The following is a 23,786-nucleotide window of genomic DNA, read 5'->3' as shown; positions in this document are numbered from 1 at the left end:
TGTAAAAATGTGTCTGCTGTTAGAATCGTGGCGCCTACTGTCATCTGGTGTCGGCCGAACCGGGGAATCCCACGCCGGCACCAACCGGCATATAATTGTAAATCGGTGTAAATCGAACCGGCGCAAAACGACGTTTACCCGTAGTGAGTTATTCACAACTCGTTGAAAATGGCCACCAAAATTGAAATATTTGGGTAAATTATAAGAACGCTAATATTTCTTTTTCTAAAAAAAAACATTAAAATTAATAATCACACTGCTTTTTACTTATCCTGTATTTAATTTTTTCATTTATTCTTTTGCCTTTTAAATGATAGCCTCCCCCTTTTTATGTAATCATGGATAAGAGTACAATATTGATAATGTGTATCTTCCCCTTTCCAGGTTAGAAGAGCTACAGGACAAGGGAGAGGTCGCCAGTTCAACCACGGGCGAGTGAGGGAGACGTCAGTATGGCGCAGAAGGCGTATTCTAAGCACAGTGAATACCGAACTTACTCCACCAAAGGGAACTATGATGATGGGGATTTTGGTAATTATTATCTCGACAATATTTTGGGTTAGTCCAAATTTTTGTAGACAAGGACTGGATCACCCCTGGGGAGTTATTAAGATTTATATATCTTTGGTGGGCGGACGTAACAGTCTACCTTAGATGGACCTTATATGGATTTTCAAAATACTCCATGTTCAGTGATCTCTGTTGCAATCAATTTCTTTTCATGTTCCCAACCGTGTCACCAGAAGTCAAAATCTGCTACTTATCAAATCTTCTAAGAGCAACTTTTGTTTTTATGCCCCAATGTCCAGAATGTGTAGATTAGTCAATTCGTCACACAACATGGAATTATTCGGGATAGATCTGCCGGCTTTTCGTAGATCTCTTCACCATCAAAACAGTGTGGGATGAAGATGGACTGGCATGGTTTATCTCGATGTCTTGTATGTTTATGAATTATGTTCCTTTTGTTCAGTTTCTCGTACATATGTTTCTTTGTATAACTGTTGTAATTGGCTTATGCCGTAGATATAATAACTAAATACCTTTATTTTGATAAAATAAATAAAACAACTTTGTTTTTAACCACTAATTTTTATTTTTCACCGTCGCGTCGGTGGAAAATAAAAATTAGTGGTTAAAAACAAAGTTGTTTTATTTATTTTATTATAATGAATAACCACAAAGTTAGTGCTTCAAATATAAACTTTATACCTTTATTTTGGTTTATTTAGCGATTCTTGGGTATTAACCTCTTAGTAATAATTCGCACTGGCTTATAGAGTCGCCCATATGGGCAAAAACTATTATATGGTTATCAATTTAGAAGTTAAGGACAGTTTACAGCATCGCAACGGGCCGGAGGTACTCGGTCGAGAATCGCAAGCGCAAATCGAAACTGTTCATTATACGTTTGTTGCTAAACCAAAAATCTAATCAGAAATTTTGAACGCCATAGAGCAAAAGGGTATCTCTGAGGTACTCGTAGTATAGTGATTGACGCATTCGCCTACCAAGTTTAAGGTCCTGCATTCGATTCCTGGGAGTGTCGATATAAAATATTTGTTTATAAGGCGGTCTACCCTAAAATATTTCATTGCCCCTGGACTGCCATCTGAAGCGTAAGACTGATCATCTTAATTTCCTGCAACAGATGATTGAGGTACGCCGCATTTTATTTAACGGTGCAGTGCCCTATACACCGCCGGGTGCGGATAAGGGTTTGATGATCTGATGATGAAAATGAGATGTTAAAAGCACATAAATTTATTCAGAAAATATTGTGTTAAGTATGTTGAAAAATTTTTACAAGTGGAAAAAGAAGATAGCGTAATTAGTATGTCAATAATACCCGATACAATTCTTTGAGTAAAGTATTCTTTGTACAAACACTTGAAATTATTTAAATTATACAAACACATCTGCTTGTAATAGCGCTACAATATGTTGGTATGGAAATTACATTCATATTCAACGAAAATTTCTATATAAAATAAATTTATCCATAGATACTTCAAAAATATTCAAACTGTTTACTACGCAATCATACAGTCTATTATACTACTACTTTTATACAGAATATGTATGATTATATATCTACAGACTATATAATCATACATACTCTGCAGTATGGAGTTATAGGCTGGGGAGGAGCTTATGAGTCAGGTTTACGTCCGCTTTTGATTGTGCAAAAACAATAGCTAAAATTACATTTTAAAAATATGGAACCTACCCTTCAAATTGAGTTTTTTGAAAACTGTATGTACCCGCAATTGATGATATCTTTTTAAAGGCATCCAGTTTCTCTAAAATTATCAAAACCTTTGATTTCTAAATAATTTAAAATTGCATCGATGCAAGCTTTAAATAATATACGTATGTGGGGAAAAAAACTTTAATATTCCAGAAATCTTAAAATCAATATCATAAACTGAAACATTTCATTTTAAATTGAATAATCACACTAAACTCAACCTATCCTGAACTCCATACAGGAGAAAATTTTGTTTCTTTTTTAATATAATATCTGATTTTGAGAAACGTATTTTAAATAACCAAAATGAATTGTAAAACGAACTACGTCTCTAATTACGAGTTTTTACTCTATTAGAGAGGTAGAAACATTGTTATTAATTATGTATATAAAAACCTTTTTAGTAATATATATATATACTATGCATGCTAGGAGATTCGGTCCTTCGGGCCTCGCTTTATTATGTCTTATGAAACGTCATCCTAAAATGTGAAAATAGGTCATTTAAATTCAATAATATGTTTACAGATTCAATGAAAGCCGAACTTCTTCCATCGAAGTATGGAAGCTTAATCCAACCGGGCAATGGAGTTCCAGGTACTTGATTTTATTACTTAAATACTGTTCTTTTTCTTTTAAAATTTATTTACGTATTCTTGTTTTTTGCCTGTATTGAACATTTTTTTCTATGAAATTCAATAGTGTTGTATTAATATTATTGATAGTTAATAATTTTGGAAATAATTGATCAAAGCCAACTTAAACATGATCATAATTCCGGGAAAAAATCAGATTCCCGTGATGAAGTCACAAAATTCAATTTTCTATTAGATGGTAAAAAACATTTGTGAAGAAAAAAAAACTAAATTCACACATAAGGTTAAGACATGTCGTCGCGTTGGGGAAATAAGGTTCTATCTGACAAAATATGTTTTGTTACATATTTAAATATCGGTTATATTTGCATCAACATTTCAAAGAAAATCGAAATCAATCCTTAATTATTATTGAGTTTAATAAGACAATATTAATATAAAACATTAAATAAAATAATGTCTTCATTTCAAACTTTCATGTCTCAAAAAAAATATGAATCCGCATAGAACCTTGTTTCCCCAACGCGAGGATGTGTTAAGCAATTTTTAAATGAAATATATTTACGTTGAAAGGAGGAACTAGAATCCCCAATCGTCCATGCGCTCTGTAGTTGCAAGACGTGCAGGGATACTTAATTATTGTACAGCGCTCTTGAGGTGATTTTCACAAAAATGGCGCTATATAAATTTTCCAATTATATATAAACAGGGTGTTCTTTAAACCCTGTCACATTTGAAACCACGATAATCAGTATGGGCAAGAAGACATATTTAGTAATTTTTTTTATACGCCTCCACTCGTTTGCGAGTGATTTTGCTATATATTTAGTATTTAGAACAAAGAAAATTTTTACGAATAAAATATTAAACAAAACAAATGGTTTCTTACTTCTGTAGAGGAGAAGCGAGGGGAGCGCGGCAACGCATTTTTGGCGTATCAAACTTCCCCTCCCCCCTCCTTGTTTCTCCCTTGCAGAAGTCAGAAACCATTTGCTTTTTCTGATACTATATTTTTTAAAAAATTTATTCGTTCTAAACTTTTATTTTCATGTGCCAATATGTCTTCTTGCTCATACTGATCATCGTGGTTTCGGATGTGACAGGGTTTAATGAACACGCTGTATATATTGTTTTTATTAGAGCTCACTTGATAATATGTTTATGTGTGCCGTGCCCCGTGCCCTCCCTACTTTATAGTAAATAACTTGAACTATAAAGATCAATTTTTGTAATATAACACATGTAACGTACGCGTTACCACGTTGTGTTCGCCGGTTCGTCACCCGCGTCTGCCGCAGTCAAGCTTCCCGGTGTAAGTGGGAAGCCGCCCTCCCAGACAGAGTCAAAGACAAAGTCGGAAGGTAGGAGCACAGCTGCGCCGACCGCAAGTCAATCTCAATAGCCCTGAAAAGGACTTTTCACCCGGTCCAAGTGGTGCAGAGAGGCGAAGGCAGTCAGAGCGGAGCGAAGAGCGAAGTGCAGGAGGGCGAACAGGGCGGAGAACGGAATAAAACACGCCTGAACTGTTCAGAGTTAGGAACTCAACTGATTTATTCATTAAAAATAATAATAATCGATTGGGTTGTGGTCCTGTGGCTAGTGTCTCGGACTCACGGACCAAAGGTCTGTGGTTCGAATCCCACTTTACCCCAACTTTATTCCATTTTCTAATAGTGAGTTATTTACAACTCGTTGAAAATGGCCCTCAAAATTAAATATTTGGGTAAATCATAAGAACGCAAATATTTCTTTTTCTTAAAAAAAAAAAAAAAAAAAATATAAAGCGGTGCGCGTCGGGCCCCGTGAGTCAGCCGTCCCACCCGCGCCGGCCGCCCGGGAGTGGTGGGGGTAGTTCTCCCCCGCCACTCACTACATGCCGCCGGCCGCAGGTGGCGTAAATACGGGCGCTTAGCGCCCGTATGGGCCATTTCGTCGGCAGCCGCGACGCGCATAACATGATGATCATAATTTTATTTTATATTACATTATTTATTTTTCCTAGCTATATTTTGCCCCGGTAATACTGAGGCCAGGCTCGAAAGTGACTGTTTTATCTTTATTGAGAGCCTAGCACTCAGTTTTGTACATTTACCGGGGATTCTATCTAGTTATTTATATTTTCTATCGCCCTATTTACGCGTCTGGAACAACTCATAAAAGGCGCTTTACAAAAATGGTTCTATACAGTATTAAAAATAATGCTGAGGGCTTATAAGAGACTAGGATACAAGTTAAATTCATTAAAAAAATATTTTATTTTGACCAAATATACATACTCGTATTACTATAAAGTAGATAATGTTTTGTTTTATTTCAGCGGGAAACAAAGAGTATTATTACGAATATAAGGAAGAGAAGGATCCTTCTGGATCTTTAAACAGGAAGGATCTTCACACTGTTGAGGTTAGAATATTTCTATTAAGAACTTTGAATTATTACGGTTTATGTTGATTATTCTTAAATATAAACAGCGTAGCACTCAAATTACTCGGTTGAATTTCTCAGCAAAAACAGGCTGTATGAAATTGTAGAGTTAAGTATAGTAGCTAATTATTTTTATTTGGAAGTTTAATGAGGAATCACAATAAAATACATACATAAACATTGGTACCATTCTAAATTTGTTGCAACATACATATTACATAATTAATATTATCGTGTGAAAAAGACAATTTTTTTATTATAATTTTTTTAGCAAGTTCTTCTTTTTAGTTTTTTTTTTGGCTTTTTTCACCCCTAACTGGGGTGTTCTAGCCAGTGTCAAGTTTGAGATTGACTTATTTAAATATTTGCACATGTGTTAGTACTACATACACTTTACATAACATATAACTTATTTACAACTTAATACCATCTATAACTGCATATTTACATAAAATTTTTAATATATGTTTATTTGGTGGGGACAAGAGAGTTAAAATATTAGTAGGGAATGGGACGCTGATTCCTCTCCAAAGAGGTCAGATAGGAACTCAGGATAACAATCATTCGTGGGGCATCCAAAGAAAACATGATTTAGATCTTCCTCCTCAAGCTGACATTCGCACATGGCAGAGTCCCGGACATAGATTCTAAATAAATGAGAACTATTACAACAATGTCCAATGTGCTTTTTGCATATAGAAGATGTCTCAAATTTGTTCAGAATCACTTTGGAGAACCGAGGTTTTTCTGTTACATTTGTTTTCAACCGGAAAAGGTATCTTCGCTTGGCTTGGGAGGAGGCTACCCAATATTCTTGCCATGTGCGAAGTTGTCATAACAAGGATATCACCAAGTGGTAGGAAGTTACTGTAGGCAGGATCCCCGGAACGGACCGCCTCCTTTGCCAATGTGTCCACCTTTTCGTTACCGAGAATTCCACAATGGCTAGGGATCCAAGATATAAAAATGCTTTTATTGGACGCCCCTAATAAAGACAAGAAATCGAGTTTCCATGCAGAGCTCGTCTTCGGGATAAGAAGATGGGGGAGATTCGATTTTTTGTAAGGCACTCAGAGAATCCGACAGGATAAGAAACTTGCTATATTGTGAGCTTAAAGCGTACTTGACAGCTTCTCTGATTGCATTGCATTCCGCTGTAAATACAGATGCATTATTGTGTGATTTGTACAATCTTTGAGAATCGTTTTCTTCACAATATATGGCCGCACCCGTGTGGGATGGCGAATCTGACCGAGATCCATCAGTGTACATAATTTTCCAACCTATCCATCTTGACGACCGAATACGGTTGAATGTACACCGGGGCTGTAGGTGGCTTTCAACTCCGAATGTGAGTTCAATATGTGGGGCGTATATCGAAACATTAAATGGAAACCGATAAAGGGGAAGAAGGTCTTTAGGGTTAATGTTAAATTCAAAAGATTTGTAAAAATTAAAACTGTTGACTAGTAAAGGGGGCGGTTTATAGGACTAAAAGGATGATGATGTCAGACAGTCAGAGAGAAATTTTACTTTTTTGATAAGTAGGTTACTTTTTTGGACGGAGCATTTTAGCAAAAACCTATCCGCCAAATATTGTCCTCTCATTCCGAGTGGGGCATCAGAAGCCTCTACCTGTAAAGCGTTAATTGGAGAGGACTTCATTGCTCCAACAACTAGTCTCAGACTTTGGGATTGGATCCGGTCTAGTCTTTGGAGATTCTTTTAGGAACGAGGCATAATCGAGATGGCTCCGGATATACGCAGTGTAAAAAAGTCTGTATAAAAGGGTAGCTCCCCCACCATACTCGCGAGACTGCTCTTAACGTATTCAATCCAGCTTGACACTTGTTTACTATATGGTTTTTATGGCTGGTTTTTAGCAAGTTGAAGGGAGAGATGTGAGAAAAATATGTTAGTAAAATTCGTCAGTCATAAGCACGTATAGTTAAGGACTACGCAACTGGTGACAGTAATACCATATGTTGTTTGTGGGAAATCTTAATGTGTAATGGAAAGTTATCAAAGAAACACTCGTACTAATTGCAATGGATTTTAGTCATACTAAGGTGGTTCACACAGCACGCTTATCTCACACATACTGAGTGCGCATTGTTATCATTCCAGCAATACGAGTTCTCGCACAGCCCGAGTAACAGTAGCCGCCCGGCCATCACCAGCACCCCCCACCGGCCCTCCCCCCTCCCGGTCGCGCGCCGCGGGGAGCTCAAGCACAACATCGCCGAGCTGGACTCGCTGCTGGACGACCTGCAGAAGGACCAGGACAGGAAGCCCTACAAGAGTGAGTCTCCAGACCGGCTAACCGATCACGCTCTGAAACTGCTTGTCAGTTTATATTAAAAGCTGTCATCAGATCCATGAAAATCTTCCGAATCCAACATTGTTACACATCAAATGTGACAAATTCTCAAATCTACATCTCCGAAGATATGTTAACTACGGGGTATATCCAGAAATTAAGTTTTGTTTGTATTTCTTGCAATTGCAGCACTCCGGTCGCAGTTCCTCGCATGCCTTGTGCTTACCTTGACCACTGTAAGTTACCTGAATGTTGAGTCAACATCCGCCCGCCGATCTGTAAGGTGTACGGAAAACGTTAGATAAGTCATTCAATGGTAAGAAGATGGGTGTGACAGTTTGATGAAGGCCATGATAATGTGCACCATGATGAACGAAGTTGGCTTTCATCTTTGATTGTCCGACTCAATGTTCTTCGCTTTAAGGAAACAAATTACAGACGTTATCTTACGAGCGGAAGAATTTCCAATTTTAATCGGCATTTCAAACAAGCACCACGAAGTGTACACAACAGTCAGCTAACTCGTAATGGCGTCAACTGCTTCTCTAGGTCAGGATAAGTATCGTGCATGCGTAAAACTACAATTGCATTGCTGTGATGGCAAGAAATATGAACGGAACTGGCTTTCTGGATATACAACATTATATATGATATAAAACATTTGTCAGTGTGTAATAAGTTTATGTTCCTTTAATTATGTTTATTTTATTATAATATCAAAATTTTTAATTGGTCAACTATATTATGAAAATCCCTCTCCTCCACTCCTCCACTCTATTTCCTCATCCCTTAACCTTCTTAAGAGCTCTTTTTTTTTCTCATGTCTCATATAATATATTATTTTTCTCTTTACTGTGTAACATGTTCTCTCATTATATTTGTGAAAAACTTTAACTGGATGTATGTACTATTTTTTATATTTTGTATTCTTATATAACAACTGTTGTTTTTCCTTAATAAATAAAAATAAAATAAAAAATACCTCAGATTTAGTGTGTATATGCTATTTATTTAAATGGATCAACCCTGTTGTAAATTTACTGACATTTAATTTTTAATTGATTGAGATCATATAAACACACAGGTATTTTTTTAAAATACCTGCAGTCATTCATCAATATTGACAGAATCTATATGAAAAAATATAAAAGTATTTAACATGGCCCTGACGAAGTCATAGAAATAATATGATATTGTACTGTTATGACATGAATTTGTGTTAAATTTTAGAATTGAAAATTTAAATAAAAGTATGACTAAATGTGAGATCACTGTAAATGGGATTATTCTGAAACAGGTTGAGGTATTTGTATATTTGGAAAGTACGTTTACTAGGGATCGAATGACTGAGAAAGATATTGAAAGGAGGGTTAGTGCCGGGAACAGAGTGAACGGTGCGCTTCAATCAAACTTAACAAATAAATGTTTGTGGCGAGCAGCGAAATTGGCAGTTCACAATGGAGTCCCGCTGCCGACCCTTACGTATGGAAGCAAAGTATGGAATAGGAAAAACAAGAATGGAAGTAGGCTTAATGCTATCGAAGTGCAATCTATGGAGCAAGTGTGTAGTGAAACTATTTACAATAGACGCACAAACGTCTAGATCCGTACATTGTGTAAGGCTGAGATAGGCATTATCGACAGAATCAAGAAAGTAGACATGTAGAGCGAGAGAAAGACATGGCATGACAAAATCCAGCTAATTCTCGAAGATAGACATGTCGAAAGTCAGAATATCGGCTTGAGGTGATTTTCACAAAAATGGCTCTATATAAATTCGCTCTGTTTAAAAATTCAGTTCTATAAAAATTAATGTGGATGGTATGAATATGTTTTATGATTGAATTTTTCAATAAATTGGTCGCGGAGTGTATTACTAGTAATCAGAAACTTCTGTTTTCAGGCGGTTACGCATCTGATACGATGGAGAGCTCATCCTTCGACTACAGGGCGTCGTAAGTACTTCTACACTTTCTTAACTCATACCGGCCGGAGACGGGTCCGAGTGGCATTCAAAATTGTGGATTATGTGAAAAGTAGTTACTTATTTTCTTCAAAACTTTATCACACACAATAATATTGAAAAACCCACAAAAAAAGGGGTCTTTTGAAACTAGGTGTAATATGACCTACCACCACGCACATACAGGGTGTTCATTGAACCTTGTCACATACGAAGCCACGATGATCAGTATGAGCAAGAAGACATATTGGCCCATTAAAATATTTTTTTAGAACGAATTTTTTTTAAAAAACTTTAATATCAAAAAAAGCAAAAAAAGAAACGAGGAGGGGGGAGTCTGATACTGTGCCGCGCTCCCCTCACTTCTCCCCTGCTGTAAGCAACCATTTGTTTTTTTTAATTTTTTTTTTTTTTGTTCTAAATATTTTTTTTAAATATGCTAATATGTCTTCTTGCCCATACTGATCATCGTGGTTTCGGATGTCACAGGGTTTAAAGAACATCCTGTGTATTGAATTGTACAGCGAAGTTTCTTGACGATAAATGAAAAAATAATAAAAACAAATTACTTCAAATGAGAACTTGAGACGTCATACGCAAAGTAATTTAAAAAATACAAAACTTTTAAAAAATCATAGTGCGAAACATTAAATAAAAATAAAAAATTGTAGCTTTGTTTAATTATATTATTTTTTTCTAAAAAATTGATGACATTGTAATTTTAACGTGATTGTGTCTTCCCTAGAACTACTCCTGTGAAGTCTTCCGGCTACAGCACCCTGAGTAAGGTGGACCGCGACGTGGAGTGGCTCCCCGCCTCCCCGGCTACCATCTCCCGCGAGGTCAACCGAGAGGTCATCAGGAAGCAGGTCACAGGTAACAAGTCGCACCTGTCTAACACGTGTCCGCATTAACAATGAATCCTCACTCAGATTAACCTCAATGTACCTCACCGTAATTTGCGTACCGATACTGTCTTTGCTGTAAAAAATCTTAGATCCAACGTCGGATTATTTTCTCCTCTGCCGAGGATCCTCAAAACATTTCACAAAATATATCTAAACAGCATTGTCAAAGTGTTCCTGCAGCAAAGGCACAAAATGACACACTTACCATATTACCATACCTACTGTAATTTAAAATAATTTCTATGATTGTATAGGTTAAGTTCAGACAATGTACAAGAGGGCGGTCGGATAAGTGCCCGTGTTTGAAGGTGGATGGCACTACTACGGCAAGTTGCTGTTACCATTGCGTAGATGTTAAACGACTCAAAAAACTAATTTGACACTGCTTGGTAGGTTAGTTTGTATTTAACAGCCGTCAACGCAACCTGGTTTTTGCTAAAATGGACAAAGTGCAGTATGGCTTGGATGCTGTTTATGGGGGCCCTTCCCCGTCAATGACAACGGTTAGATATTGGTTCTATGAATTTAAACATGGTCAAACATCCGTTTTTGATGAGGACGGCCCAGAACGCCCGACAGATGTGGTTGCTGAGGAAATCATTGAAAATGTTCAAGACATAATTCTCTCTGATTGTCAAACAAAAGTGTGCAAAGTTGCAGATGCCATAGGTGTGTCAATGGGAACGGCAATTAATATTTTACATGAACACGGAAAAAAGTTATACATTTTTCATTATTATGCCCGCTATATACTGTGTCGCTCATTTAGGAAATAACGGATATAGCCGTAAGTTCAAAAGAAATTGGTAGTGAAGAGACAGCTATAATCTGCATAAGACTGAAGTAATTTTATGGTACGAGGAGATATTGAGTCCCTATAAATCAGTCAGCAATAAGTGTCCCAGTACGTTAACCAAATAAGATTTACCATGTGTACATATAAGTAGATCCTAATAGAGGTACTTCAAATATAATTTTTAAACATAACGTAACCTAACCATAGCAAACCTGTCCTCAATAAAGTTTGGTTGACTTCCAGAATCCCACGTGATTCCCGCAGGAGGTACTGTTCCTGCCGCGGTATGTGACAAGTGCCACCCACCAGCTGTTACCACTGGGGTAATAATTGTTTATACTATTTTTTTCCATTACAATAATGAGGAAGTTCAGTCCTACGGGAAAATGGATGCAAAAAATGTAATCTTACTCACCAAGAAGATGGGGAATAGAACATGAGACGTCACACTCTGAGTAATATCAAAATAACAAAATTTCCAAAAATCACAGCGCTGATAATACAATACATAAACATTTTTGGCTTAGTTTGATAGTCTATTGACAAATAAAAAAAACCACTGAACTTCCTCATTGTTGTCTGGTGCTAATTGGATCACTGATCTTTGACAATCTGCAGCCTCCATGATGTATCTGTATCACACACTTTTATAAACAACATAATTTCATTTTGTTTTGCCACTCCCCTAGACCGGAGTTCCCATGAACAAGGTTACCACCACAGTGAAGACGTACACGTACGAGGTGCCGGCCGGCCAGGACCCCACCAGCGTTCCCATCCCGGGCTCCACCTCCGCCTCCCTCTCCAGCAGCGCTCACAACGAGCACCGCACGTACGTCAACACGCACTTCGCGCACCCTCCCCACGGGTTGGTAACATCGCTCACTATTAACAACTAAACTTACTAAACTCCGTGTGTATTAAATAGTATTGGTAAATGGAGAAGATCGGAGTTTTAACATGATGAACCTTAGTATATTTTGTGATTCTTCGATCCTTCCATATCCTTAAGAGTCTGCGACAATGACAAAGTCGTTTACTTTTTAAGATGATTTAATACACTTCATGAAGGAAGTTTATTGGCTATATCGATCACTATTACTTTGATCTTCCTCAATTGATACTTGGACCGAGTGCCAGACTTTCCATCTTAACATAATCCAAAAGTATCTTCACCTCGGACTCACACGTTTCTACCGGTGTTGTGTCAATGTTTAAATTTTTTCTGCTATGTAAAAAATAAATTAAGCAATCCTCATGGTATGATTCTCAATATATGTAGCCAATGCGTGTTCGGGAGTAAGTGGATACGCCCGAGCTTATTAATGAATCTCCTTAGGCATTGCCATTAGGCCCAGCTCTCTTGCAAAGTAGATCTATCAAGGAGTTTCCCAGTACATAAAATATATTTTTATTTATTTAAAACTAAAAGTACGAAGAATAAGTACTTTGGCGTACTTTTAGCTAAAAGCAACATCTTCCAGCCAACCAAAAAACAGACTAGTCTAAAGAAAATATCTATTGCTACCGGTTTTTCTTAATATTGGACTATTCTCCAGGAATTTGCAGTGACTTGACAAAAAGAAGGAATTCAAAATTGTGTTTAAATAATGATATATATTCTAATGTATATTTTGCATGGCCACGAAATCTGTTATAAACTAAGGAATTCAACTCGATGGCTGCTCTCGGACTTTTACAGTTGCAGATAGATACTCCAGCATCAAACATTACATCTGAAGTGAACAATACTTTATTTTTATTTAATTACTAATGATAAAATTAACTCATTTGGTACTTAAATATATAATGCCATAGAATCAACTAATAAAACCTTCTAAACATCGATAATGAAGAACTTTAGTGATAAAATTAAACACAGAAGGTAACAGTTTGTTAAATTTCATGACAATTGTCTCACTTCATGAGAAATTTAAATACAAGGTTTATCAAATAAGGTTAACCATTTTTTTTTTTTAATACTGCAGTGTAAAGGCCCACAATCTTTGTTAGATTTGAATTTTTTGTAATTTAATTTAACAAAATAAATTCTAATTTATTAATTTCATCGATTTTCAAAAAACAACAAAGTAACCACAACTGACCAATGTAATTTATTTTAACAAAGTTAATTGGTTGAGGGGTTCATTAATCTGCCGTAAAAGATTTTTCTATATGACTTATCATATTACAAAATAAATAATATAACTGCCTAAAACCGGTGACCGAGGAAGGGACTTAATCAATATAACTATTTTATGATCAGGTGAAAATTTTACTTAAAGTAATCTATTCACAAATAGCAAAAACTTCAAATTATTTTATTTTTAAAACTCATTTAGCGATTACTCATTACAAAGTAAAAATTATTTTTTTTAAACTTTGTTTTCAATCGCTTAATATATTTTCAATTCCCGACCGGTTTCAAAATTACACAAGCTTCCTTATCAACGTATTATTCCTATAGTAAATAATATGATTGTGTTTTAAAATTTTAAACATTTTGATAGAAAATAATAATAATTTTAATAATGACACTGCATGTTGAAAATAAAACCTTAAAATTAGATAAATGTTTTTTTTTTTTTAATGAAGCATTTGGATTCTTATGATTTACCCGAGTATTTCCATTTTGGGGGGCAGTTTCCCATTTTCTAACTCACTATTAGAAAATGTGAATAAAGTTGAAGAAAATAATAAATTATTAATCAAACTTTATTTTCTATAAGTAGTCCACTACACGATTTCAGAAGTGCAAATTATCAAATTTCAAATTCTGTCACCCCTTACTCCATACTTTCACAAACACAAAATATTATTTGGCAAAAATACTCGGATTATTACCTCCATATGTATATGTATTCCATTTAGTACCTCGTAGTATATATAATTTTAACATTGTCTACAATATTTTGTAGACAATGTTAAAATTATAGAATTGGATAATATTAATTACTAATGTGTACTTTGCTAAGGAAGCTTTTGTAGCTTCAAAACTGGTCAGTAATAAAATAAATATTTAAATATACCACTCATGTTTAAATACTACAACGTTGTTTAAATACTACATAATTCTTTAAACTAGCTCAATACAAACATCACACTCGATTAGAGTCATGTATGTTTCTTTCCAGAACTACTCACCACCAGGGATCCCCCGTGACCCAGCAGACCGCGCACTACCGCGAGACGACCACAAACGTGGGAGGCGCGCCGCACGTGTGCCCCCACGTGCCCAACGCGCTGGTGTACACGCAGACCACGTGCCCCAACTGCGCGCTGCGGACGACGGACGCGAGCCAAACGTGCGCGAGCTGCGCGCACGTGTGCCCTGCGCGGGACGGCCCTACAAAGCTACTGCACACGGAGCGCTACGTCACTAATACCGTGGACAACCGGAGCCCGTACCCGGCGCCGGCGAGTCCTCCCTACGCTGTGCCGGTAGATAGTGTACCGCGCACGCCTAATCAGGGACCAGGGGTATATTTATTTATTTCAATATTTACTCTTTTTTCATTCTTAATATTTTACTTTTGTGATATTTACTCAGTGTAATGTAAGATAAATTGCTGGCTTATTTCAAACACTCACATAAACCTGTGACATTACACAGTGGTTCATTTTTCAAACATTTTTGAGAAACTTCAGGATATTATTGAATGTTTTAATTTTTATCACGTATAAGAGAACATTTTTTGAACCCAATTTCTCACTGTGACGCTTATTAAAATATTACTTAACATAGATATGAATATTTCAATTAAAAAAAACTGTTTATAATAAAGAAAATAAATATTTTTTTGTTCCAACAGGGCCCCACAGTGTACAAGTACTCGAGCAGCAACTACTCGTACAACACGAGCAGCACGGGCGGGCCCCCCGGGGGCGCTCCGCACCCCTTCCCAGTCGATGGCCCCCGTGCCTCCCCCTTCCCGCGCCCTGAGAGCCCCGCCCCTCGCACCCAGGAGCCCCCCAAGAAGCTGGACGACCTCCTCGCCGACTTTCCGGGACATGAAGTACGCCATCTTTATACGTCCGCTTTTCAATTTGCTATTAGGATAAAAATTCATGATACAAATTGCAACACTCTTACCAGCTGTAAATGCTACCATCTAGAATGTGTACAAGGCATAAAATATTTAGGAATTTTTATTGACGCACACCGTTTGTGCAACTCTGTTTTGGCCTACGGTTGTATGTATTTGTTGGGGAGGAGCTGCCAAGACTATTCTTGATCCCTCGGTTAAGGTACATAAATCAATATTAAGGATAATATTGCGAAAATCGTACAATCATCCGAGTGAAGGCCTTTTCAAATCCTTAGACGTCCTTGGCTTAATCTACATAAGGAAAGAATACTCGACATTCACAAAAATAGGAGCACTCAGGTGATTGTGAGTCATGCGCACTCAACCAGGAGTACAGTGAGAAACGATTTGGTGATTCCAATAGCACGCACGTACAGCGGTATTCCAAAAATCATTTCTATAAAACGGACCTAAACTATACAACCTTATACCGCGTTTTTGGAAATCCGAAAAACCATCAATACGGAAAAAAAGAATAACAATTTGGTTGACAGACATTGGAAGTAAGGAATCTGAGAATTTATTGAGAATAGTAATCTAAATATTATGCTATCCCATTGAATCATTTATAAATTTATTGTATTTTTGCATATGTATATATATATGTGTGTATATATGTATGTATGTGTATATGTATGTATGTAGTATGTATGCGTGTATGTGTATATATTTAATTTTATTTTTACGTTTAATGTAAATTGTTTTTTTTTCTTTTCTTCTCTTTTGGGCTATAACTGTTTTTCTATTTCTTCAATAGTATTTTTATTTATAGGAAACATATTCGAAAACCATATTTGCCGCAGCAAATTGGTTTCTTAGAATTTGCCCATATAGGAACCGATTGCATACTAATATTTCTGGCTTGCCGACCCTTCATATACTGAGCCTACTCCTAGTACAAGCAGAATTTGCCAGAGTGTTTTTTGTGCCATTTTGTAACAATGTATGTATAAACTAATAAATAAATATTTAGACACCAAATACAACTGGTAATTATTACAAGGTCCGAGTCGTGGTGTATAAGTGGAATCTTCTGACTTTCACGAAGTCGCAGGTCCCGTGCCCATCAGGGTTCATATAAAATACATATTCAAAATGTGTTTTTTTTTCAAAATATTTTTAGTATACAGTAAGCAAATGGGGGGACCGATGACAAGTCAAATGAAAAAAAGTCAGGGTACAACTTTGCACACAAAAAGCAATAAAATAATCATCGGAGATCAACATGGAGTCATGCCCAGAAGGTCCACAGCGACAAACGTTTCTCCTGCCTAAATAACTGGAGAACAGAGTTCGACCGTGATGTCATCTATTTACATTTCGAGAAAGTCTTTGACTGTGCTCCAATAAGCTGACTGATACTAAAACTTGAACACTATGGAATTCGAGGGACATTACTTACGAATCATATCCTTTTTCGAAAATGATAAGTAGTGAGCTTTGTTCCACAAGGATCTGTCCTGGGACTGTTACTTTTTATATTTTTTATATATATTTAACTTTTTGTACATAATTTTATTTGTACATTGGCAGGCTTATTACCAAATGTCAATTTCTTCCATCCAACTAATAAAATAAAAGTTATATTTTTATTATTCAAGTTACAGAACATATTTAATAGAAAAAAAATATTAAAAAGCTAAAGATATATAAAATAGAAATAAACGTATTTGTTTATAAATTACCTTATCGAAACTATTACTCAATGGGAAAAAGGAAAAAAGAGGAAAAAAGAAAGGAGGAGAGATTAAGGAAGAGAAAGGAGATGTTTCTTCAGACGTGATTTAAAGAGATAATGTAGTAACATCTTTGATGGTGGATGAGAGATGATATTGCATATTAATGATTTGGGTCAATTTATGGAATTATAAATATTAAAAATATGTATATTTGCTTTTTTACATATTTAAATTTTCGAGCTTTTGTCTGTTAGTAGTAATAACTGTGTTAGAAAATGCGAAACAAGTTGTGGTCTAAAGTACAAATCACTAACACAGGACCACGACCTTAACGATGGCTGTATGACATACTTAGCTAATTTTGCTTTTTTTGAGTTATGACTATTTTGTCTGATGTAAGACATTATATTCTCAGTTAAAAGAACTGTCAACAGCCTCGTAGAATGGAAAAGGACATGTTCAAGTCTTTGGACCGAAACGAGAAGAATAAAATATTTTCTGTTTGTAGAACTACCCGTCGGAAAATGAGATGCGTCGCCGCCCGAACCCGGCACGGGGCCCGGGAGGGGCCATCAACGGGCTCGGGGTGGAGAAGGTCTTCGAACAGAACCAAGCCAGCCGGGTGCAAGATCAGGTAGGGACCACGCACCTATGGTCAACTGAGAGTTTGGCATATTATATGGTGGCTTATGTTGGATATTGTTATTCTTCCTTATAATCATTTTGCAAACATGAATGGAAGCAATAAAAGTTTTAACTTGTGTTAAATTTAGTTACGAAAATCAGATTACTGATCTAAATTGCTGTTATTAAACACCAATTTAGATCTTTATTTTAAAAAATTACTCAACTCAGTTGCCCTTCATACAAGTCACCGAAATATTCATTGTTAACTACTTCAATTTAATCATGTGACCAGTGAAAGGATTGTTAGTAGGTACTACATTTGACAATTACAAAGCCAAGGGTTGGAAAGGCATCACTACTTCTCTCTGAAAGAAAAGGTCAGTGTAAAATATTTGTTCAGTTCATACCCGGAGACATCGGGCTCTATGACAATATATCAATCAAATTACCAACCATTCTGCACATTCTCTAAAAGACGAAAAATCCGCAAATATTGGTCGCCAAATTATGGTTTATTACTAAGAGTCTCCCATTTCTCAATCCGAGAGGCTAACAAACTGAGTAAATAATCTGAAATTCTTACTGTTTTGAACTAAGTCTGAATTCCAGACTGGCGCGGTACCATCCACAAGACCGTCCAACATTACTTCCCTTTCCTTATTCAGGAAAGGCAGCACTACAACACAAGTGCGGCCGTTTGATCTAATGCACCCAAAATGCAACTTAGATCATTAACAAGAGCAAAATAATGGACTCTACCCCTGAACTCTCCGTATGTCAACTGCAGTTTACAGAATATTGACTCGTCTCTCTCTGTTTGCAGAAGGCGCTCACCCTGAGTAAAAATATCGCGGGGCCAGCCGTGTACTACCCTCCGGGACACGAGAACTTCCAACGCAAAGATGAAGCGGCTGCCTATCAACAAGCTGGAGTAAGGAATTTTCTCTTAACTATAAACTATGCAGTGCGCAGTTCTCAAATTGGGCGTGTCCAACCCCTCCTGGGGGCGCTGAAGCTAAAAATCCTCCCGCACCTTACTCATAACGGGGAAGACGCCTCACCTAATGTTCATTTGATCTCCAGGGCGGATACAGAAAGGCCAAGGGAGCGTACAAGTACGAGGCCGAGTCCAGCAGCAAGTCCAAGTCGTCCTCGGGAGCTGCCGTAGTCCCCGTCTGCCTCCCGCTGTGCTGTGCCATGCCGTGCGTGCTGCTCTAACCTGACCGCTACCCCCCCTCAATCTCCGTAGCCATAATGTGTGAGAAATACACTTAACCAAATATATCTCTATCACCCGTGATGCAGTATCTTGTACATAACATCGCCCCCCCCGTCAAGGGTAAAAAATCTGTGAATCGAGTTAAGTATGACATCAAAAGAATTTGAAATGCAGTACACTGTGCCAAACCGCCATTACTTACATGATATTTATAATTGCACTGTAACGTGATATTTATCTATCATCTTTTATAATTCATCAGTCTTGATGCCATAATATGAAATGTGGTAGTCGTAACATGTGTCAAAATTAACAATCAAAAATGTTTGTCATTAAATATATATTACAGTATTGAGTATATTACAATATTGAGATCTGTGGTCAAAAATTGCAAATGTCAAAATCTGCAGTCGTTTTTCTCGGTTAGATACATTTAGACTTGTAGCACTTTGGATGGGGGGTGCGATATTGCCTTTGCTTAAAGTATAACTGTAATATGATTAGTGACATTGTTAGAATTATAATTTGTCAGTCAAAACAGTTTTTATTGTGGAAAAATTAAAAATAATTGTGTTTGTTAAATTCTTCCTAGTAATGAAAATAATAGAAGAGTCGTGAAATGCAATATAAAAATATGATCAAAAGTTGTTATTAACTGTTAATTAAATGTTATTAACAAAAAGCGATCTTATTTTAATCTTAATTTGTCTAAGCATTTACAGGGCATATGACCTGCATCATTTCCTCAACTGTTCTATCTGTTGACTTCCACGACTCGAAACATTGTTAATCTTATTTTATATTTTATTTAAAGACAGAAAAACCAAAAAGAATATGTCGCTTGAAATTATATTAATAGTACAATAAAAAATTCTAGTGACAACTTATGGGGAAGTTCAGCCCTACAGGAAATTGGATTAAAAAAAATTATTCCTAACATTAAATTGTATGAAAAAAATAAACAAAATTTTGCTTAATTTGAAAAAACAAACAAAATGATTTTGAAACTACTTTGTACGACGTTGCTAGTTCTTCCGAATCAACCAATAGTAAGAGAGTTGTGATAGGTTACCGGTTTACGGTGAGTCAACTGACGAATCAGCAGAACTCATCAAGAAGAATGGGAAGAGAACTTTAGACGTCGCACGCCAAGTAATTAAAAAAATACAAAACTTTAAAAAATCGTAGTGCTGATACATTAAAATCTTTTACATAGTTTAATAGTCTATTATTCACAAATAAAAAAAATCACTGAACTTCCTCATTGACTAAAGCAAGAAATTTAAAAAAACATGTTCACAGTACAACAGTTGTTTATATGTGTGTTGGTCCATAGAAAATAATATGTTACTTTTTCAGTCTTCTTTTAGGAGTGCGTATATTTTCTTTGTTTGCTCAATGTTTTAAAACATTAAAAGATTTTAGGTTTTTATCTGATACTGCATTCTAAATTTTCTACTTTGGTGTTTGTATGTGAAAATACTTAGAGGGTGAAAATCTCGTACTGTTGACAGTCTTGTAAAATTACAACAAGAGATACAGCCTCTGTCCCGCAGTGGTACTAATTTTGTATTAAAAAGCCATATTAATGTAATTAGTTTTGTATGTCAATATTTTTATTCAAATGATATGATTAAGTACAGCGATACCGACAAATGTGCAGCTTTATTCAGCCAATACTTGTGTTAAGCAACTGAATATTCAAAAGTTTATTTGAGTATCATTTTTGCCTGCGATAATGTATGGTTGCCAACATTCTTGTTTATTCGAAATTATCATATTATATTATATCTATGATTTTTTTCTGGAATGCAATTTAATTTTTCTTATAACCCCTGTAATTTACCCATATATTTTTTTTATACGGAGAAGCCATCTGCTACTATCAGAAATAATTCAAAGAATGCCTAGTAAAAAAAAAACTGCATTTTTTACCGAGTGAGAGTTTGATTATCGAATTTTTATATTTATTATTTTTGTTTTTGTCATATTGATATTGGTGTAAAGAAAAAGTTTCTTCACTTACAAAACATTTGGCAACCTCGATTATTGTCAAAAAAGTATTATTGACTTCTGATCGTTGTTTATATAATGCCCCCAAACAAGAAAGTGTCGTAAGAAAATATCATTGTACAATCGCTGTGTGAATGTCGTAGCTGATGGTTGTAAATCAGGTATATGATAATTGTAGTAGTAGGATGTAGATATCAATCCGACATATTCACTACTACACTGGCGAGATAGACAGTATTCACCCAGCGGTAAATATAATTTGAATGTATCCTTGTAAATAATAATGTTACCATACCCAGTGTTCTTGTCCTGTATTTATACATTTGTGACGAGGAATCAATCAGAGTTTATACATAATTGATTTCTGATTGTTAATCTTATGTAAAATGGTGCTACATGTAATATTTTATCAGGATTTTATAACTTAAATTAAGTTTATTTGTTTTAAATCTTAGCAAAACCATTAACTCGATAATTATATCTGTGTATTTTATTTATTTCGCTTTAATATATTCAGTAGGTCAATAAATAATCAAATTGTGCCTTATAATTAATTCTAAAAAACAATGTTTTATCAACATTAACATGTGTATATTACGAATTGTAAGTGTACATAACCCGCTATAAAGCTAAATGGAACTGTTCTGAAACCATGTGTTTTCTCCAGTTTAATTTTGAATGTACTTTGGAATCGCAAGCTATTAATAGTATGTATTTTAAGTAACGGAAGGTAAATTTCATCACTGGCAAAAATTATGTTGTAATCAGGTCCGGATCTAACAGGATCCAGCACCCCATCACTTACTGAAAAGGGACTGGAATATTTGCATTTGTCAGTAATACGAACGTTTTATTCTCTACTCCCTTGTAAGTAAGTGTCCGATTCTTCGTGCCAACTGAACCTATGATAGATCCGGCTCTTGTTGTAATACCCAGTATTAAAAAAATATGAAACGCATTCATGCTCCTGTTTGGTTTGTTTTTCAACTATTTTTTTGAATTCTTTACCTCTTATCTTAGTGTCATTTTACCAGTTCTGTTAAAATGGACAAAAAACACATCCATTTCTAGGCCTTGGTATGTGAAAATTTTTCTTGGGTTTTATTATGTGTTTTACAACACAGTCCCAGAAAATCAATCAAGTGTCTCTCTTGTTATGCTAGCATTATTATTATTATCGTCACCCTAACTTGTAAAACTGGTATATCCTATTTTTATGTTTTCTGTTAGGACTTCAAATAATCTATGTGTGTAAAACTTGTATATTCGTACCAAAACTTCACCACCATTCGCTTCTGAAGTAAAAACTGTTTTTACTCTCCTCTGAACAAAAGTAAGTTTGGGACATGCGAGTATTACAATTTAGGCCGACGATGTTAAACCATATGAAGCTTAATTTACTAATAAAATTAACTAATAATATTACTGTATTTTGTGTACATTCAACTTGCCTCTCATACAAACTATTTTTTATGATATATGTTAATTTTGTAAATTTCAAAATATCTAATTTTATATTTATAGATTCATTTACTCTTTTGAATGTATTCATTGTACACAATAAATCAATAACATAAATGGATTAAATTATGTCTGTCCTAAATTTGGATGCAACATAAATTTAAAATATAAATATCTTCGCTTTTATAATAAATTTATAAAAGACTCGCAATAATAATTTCTTTAATGTTTTTAAACACTTTCTGTGAATGCATGTATATTTACTAAATTTGTTAATAATTATAGAAATATAATTTTTTAAAAAGGTTTGTATTTTTTTAATATTCATGCCGTTGAATGCAATCTGAAACCTTCACATTTATCCATACTTCTGACGTTTGTTTGTGCTTCCTTCACGTCTCAACTGAGCGATCGATCGACGTAATTTCTTGCATAGGGATAGCCGGAGAGGTGAGAAGAAAAATAGGATACTTCATTTTAGTCCCGAATTAAATAAATTTACAATGAAAAAATATATAATATATAAAAAATGAGCAACATTATTTAGAAAGGAGAAGGCGGTAAGGTGGGATGTCAAAAATAATTGATTTGAAACGAATTATCTAAATTTCTATAATTGATTTGCTTTATCCACGGTTAGTTTGGTTTGCTTTTTGTTTTGGTTTTGCAGTAGGATTTTAGATTTGTGAACATAATAAAGATGCTACTTCACCCTGGATTTACGGATCATCAAATTTCTTTCATTGCGATAGTTGGAAGACCTAGCTACTTTCAATCCCGATAAAATACATCACTCCATCGGGAAAATTCTTATTGATAAACGACGCAACTAATTCATGATTTAAATAATAATTTCTCCCACTCACGTTAGTGAGCGAAGTCGCGGGTAAAAGTTCGTTAACTATAAATTATACCTGTCCAGCCATTGAATGTACGAATAATTCCAAGAAGTTTTCTAACAAAAACCGTAGTAGTTTATCTCAGTTAATATGCATTCTGCGTCTGACGGGTGAAGAACACAGTTCTGTGTGTGAAACAGAACCAGAATCCTGGGCCGATGTTTTCAACTCGACAGCTACTTTTGGGTAAAAATCCTGGAAAAGAAAATCGAGCGGAGATAAGTCTGCCTCGTAGTGTACCTCACCTACCTTGCTCGAAGTCCCGGGTTCGATCCTGGCATAGTGGACAGCAAATATCACAACAAAGATGAAGAACAGTAACTGTTGTGATAATTAACTAATTATTCCACCTACTACATGGCACCTGAAAATACCTTTAATTGTCTTCTAGAGCATTGTCTAGAATTTGAATTGTCGAATTTTCCACCGATTAAAATAATACCATTTACCAGATACCAAGACAAAACCATGTAGTTGATGTACTAATGAAGTGGCTTATGCATCTTTTAGCGCGGAAAGGGAATGATGATAACCGAGAGTTT

The 23,786-nt window shown here is 35.6% G+C and overlaps 1 protein-coding gene across 2 annotated transcripts in view; it reads left to right on the top strand.

Annotated features, from left to right (window-relative positions):
* The window catches only part of LOC148284498 (uncharacterized), an 83,174-nt gene extending 63,131 nt beyond the window's left edge, over positions 1 to 20,043 (top strand). Inside the window, exons 2-14 of one of the 2 annotated variants that reach the window (XM_088239288.1) lie at positions 385 to 531; positions 2,780 to 2,848; positions 5,165 to 5,250; positions 7,399 to 7,573; positions 9,495 to 9,546; positions 10,300 to 10,430; positions 11,502 to 11,581; positions 11,948 to 12,126; positions 14,393 to 14,738; positions 15,071 to 15,274; positions 17,534 to 17,659; positions 18,476 to 18,583; positions 18,736 to 20,043. In XM_088239288.1, the coding sequence (XP_088095414.1) occupies positions 453 to 531; positions 2,780 to 2,848; positions 5,165 to 5,250; positions 7,399 to 7,573; positions 9,495 to 9,546; positions 10,300 to 10,430; positions 11,502 to 11,581; positions 11,948 to 12,126; positions 14,393 to 14,738; positions 15,071 to 15,274; positions 17,534 to 17,659; positions 18,476 to 18,583; positions 18,736 to 18,870 (1,770 nt within the window). In that variant the 5' untranslated portion in view covers positions 385 to 452 and the 3' untranslated portion in view covers positions 18,871 to 20,043. The remainder of the gene's footprint in view (positions 1 to 384; positions 532 to 2,779; positions 2,849 to 5,164; positions 5,251 to 7,398; positions 7,574 to 9,494; positions 9,547 to 10,299; positions 10,431 to 11,501; positions 11,582 to 11,947; positions 12,127 to 14,392; positions 14,739 to 15,070; positions 15,275 to 17,533; positions 17,660 to 18,475; positions 18,584 to 18,735) is intronic. The other variant, XM_088239295.1, reaches the window with a different exon arrangement.
* Positions 20,044 to 23,786: the final 3,743 nt, after the last annotated feature.

This window comes from Micrasema longulum, unplaced genomic scaffold (assembly GCF_059751315.1).
Source record: "Micrasema longulum isolate JH-2025_06_02 unplaced genomic scaffold, ASM5975131v1 h1tg000114l, whole genome shotgun sequence".
Classification (NCBI taxonomy): domain Eukaryota; kingdom Metazoa; phylum Arthropoda; class Insecta; order Trichoptera; family Brachycentridae; genus Micrasema; species Micrasema longulum.
This window is presented reverse-complemented; position numbering and strand designations above follow the sequence as displayed.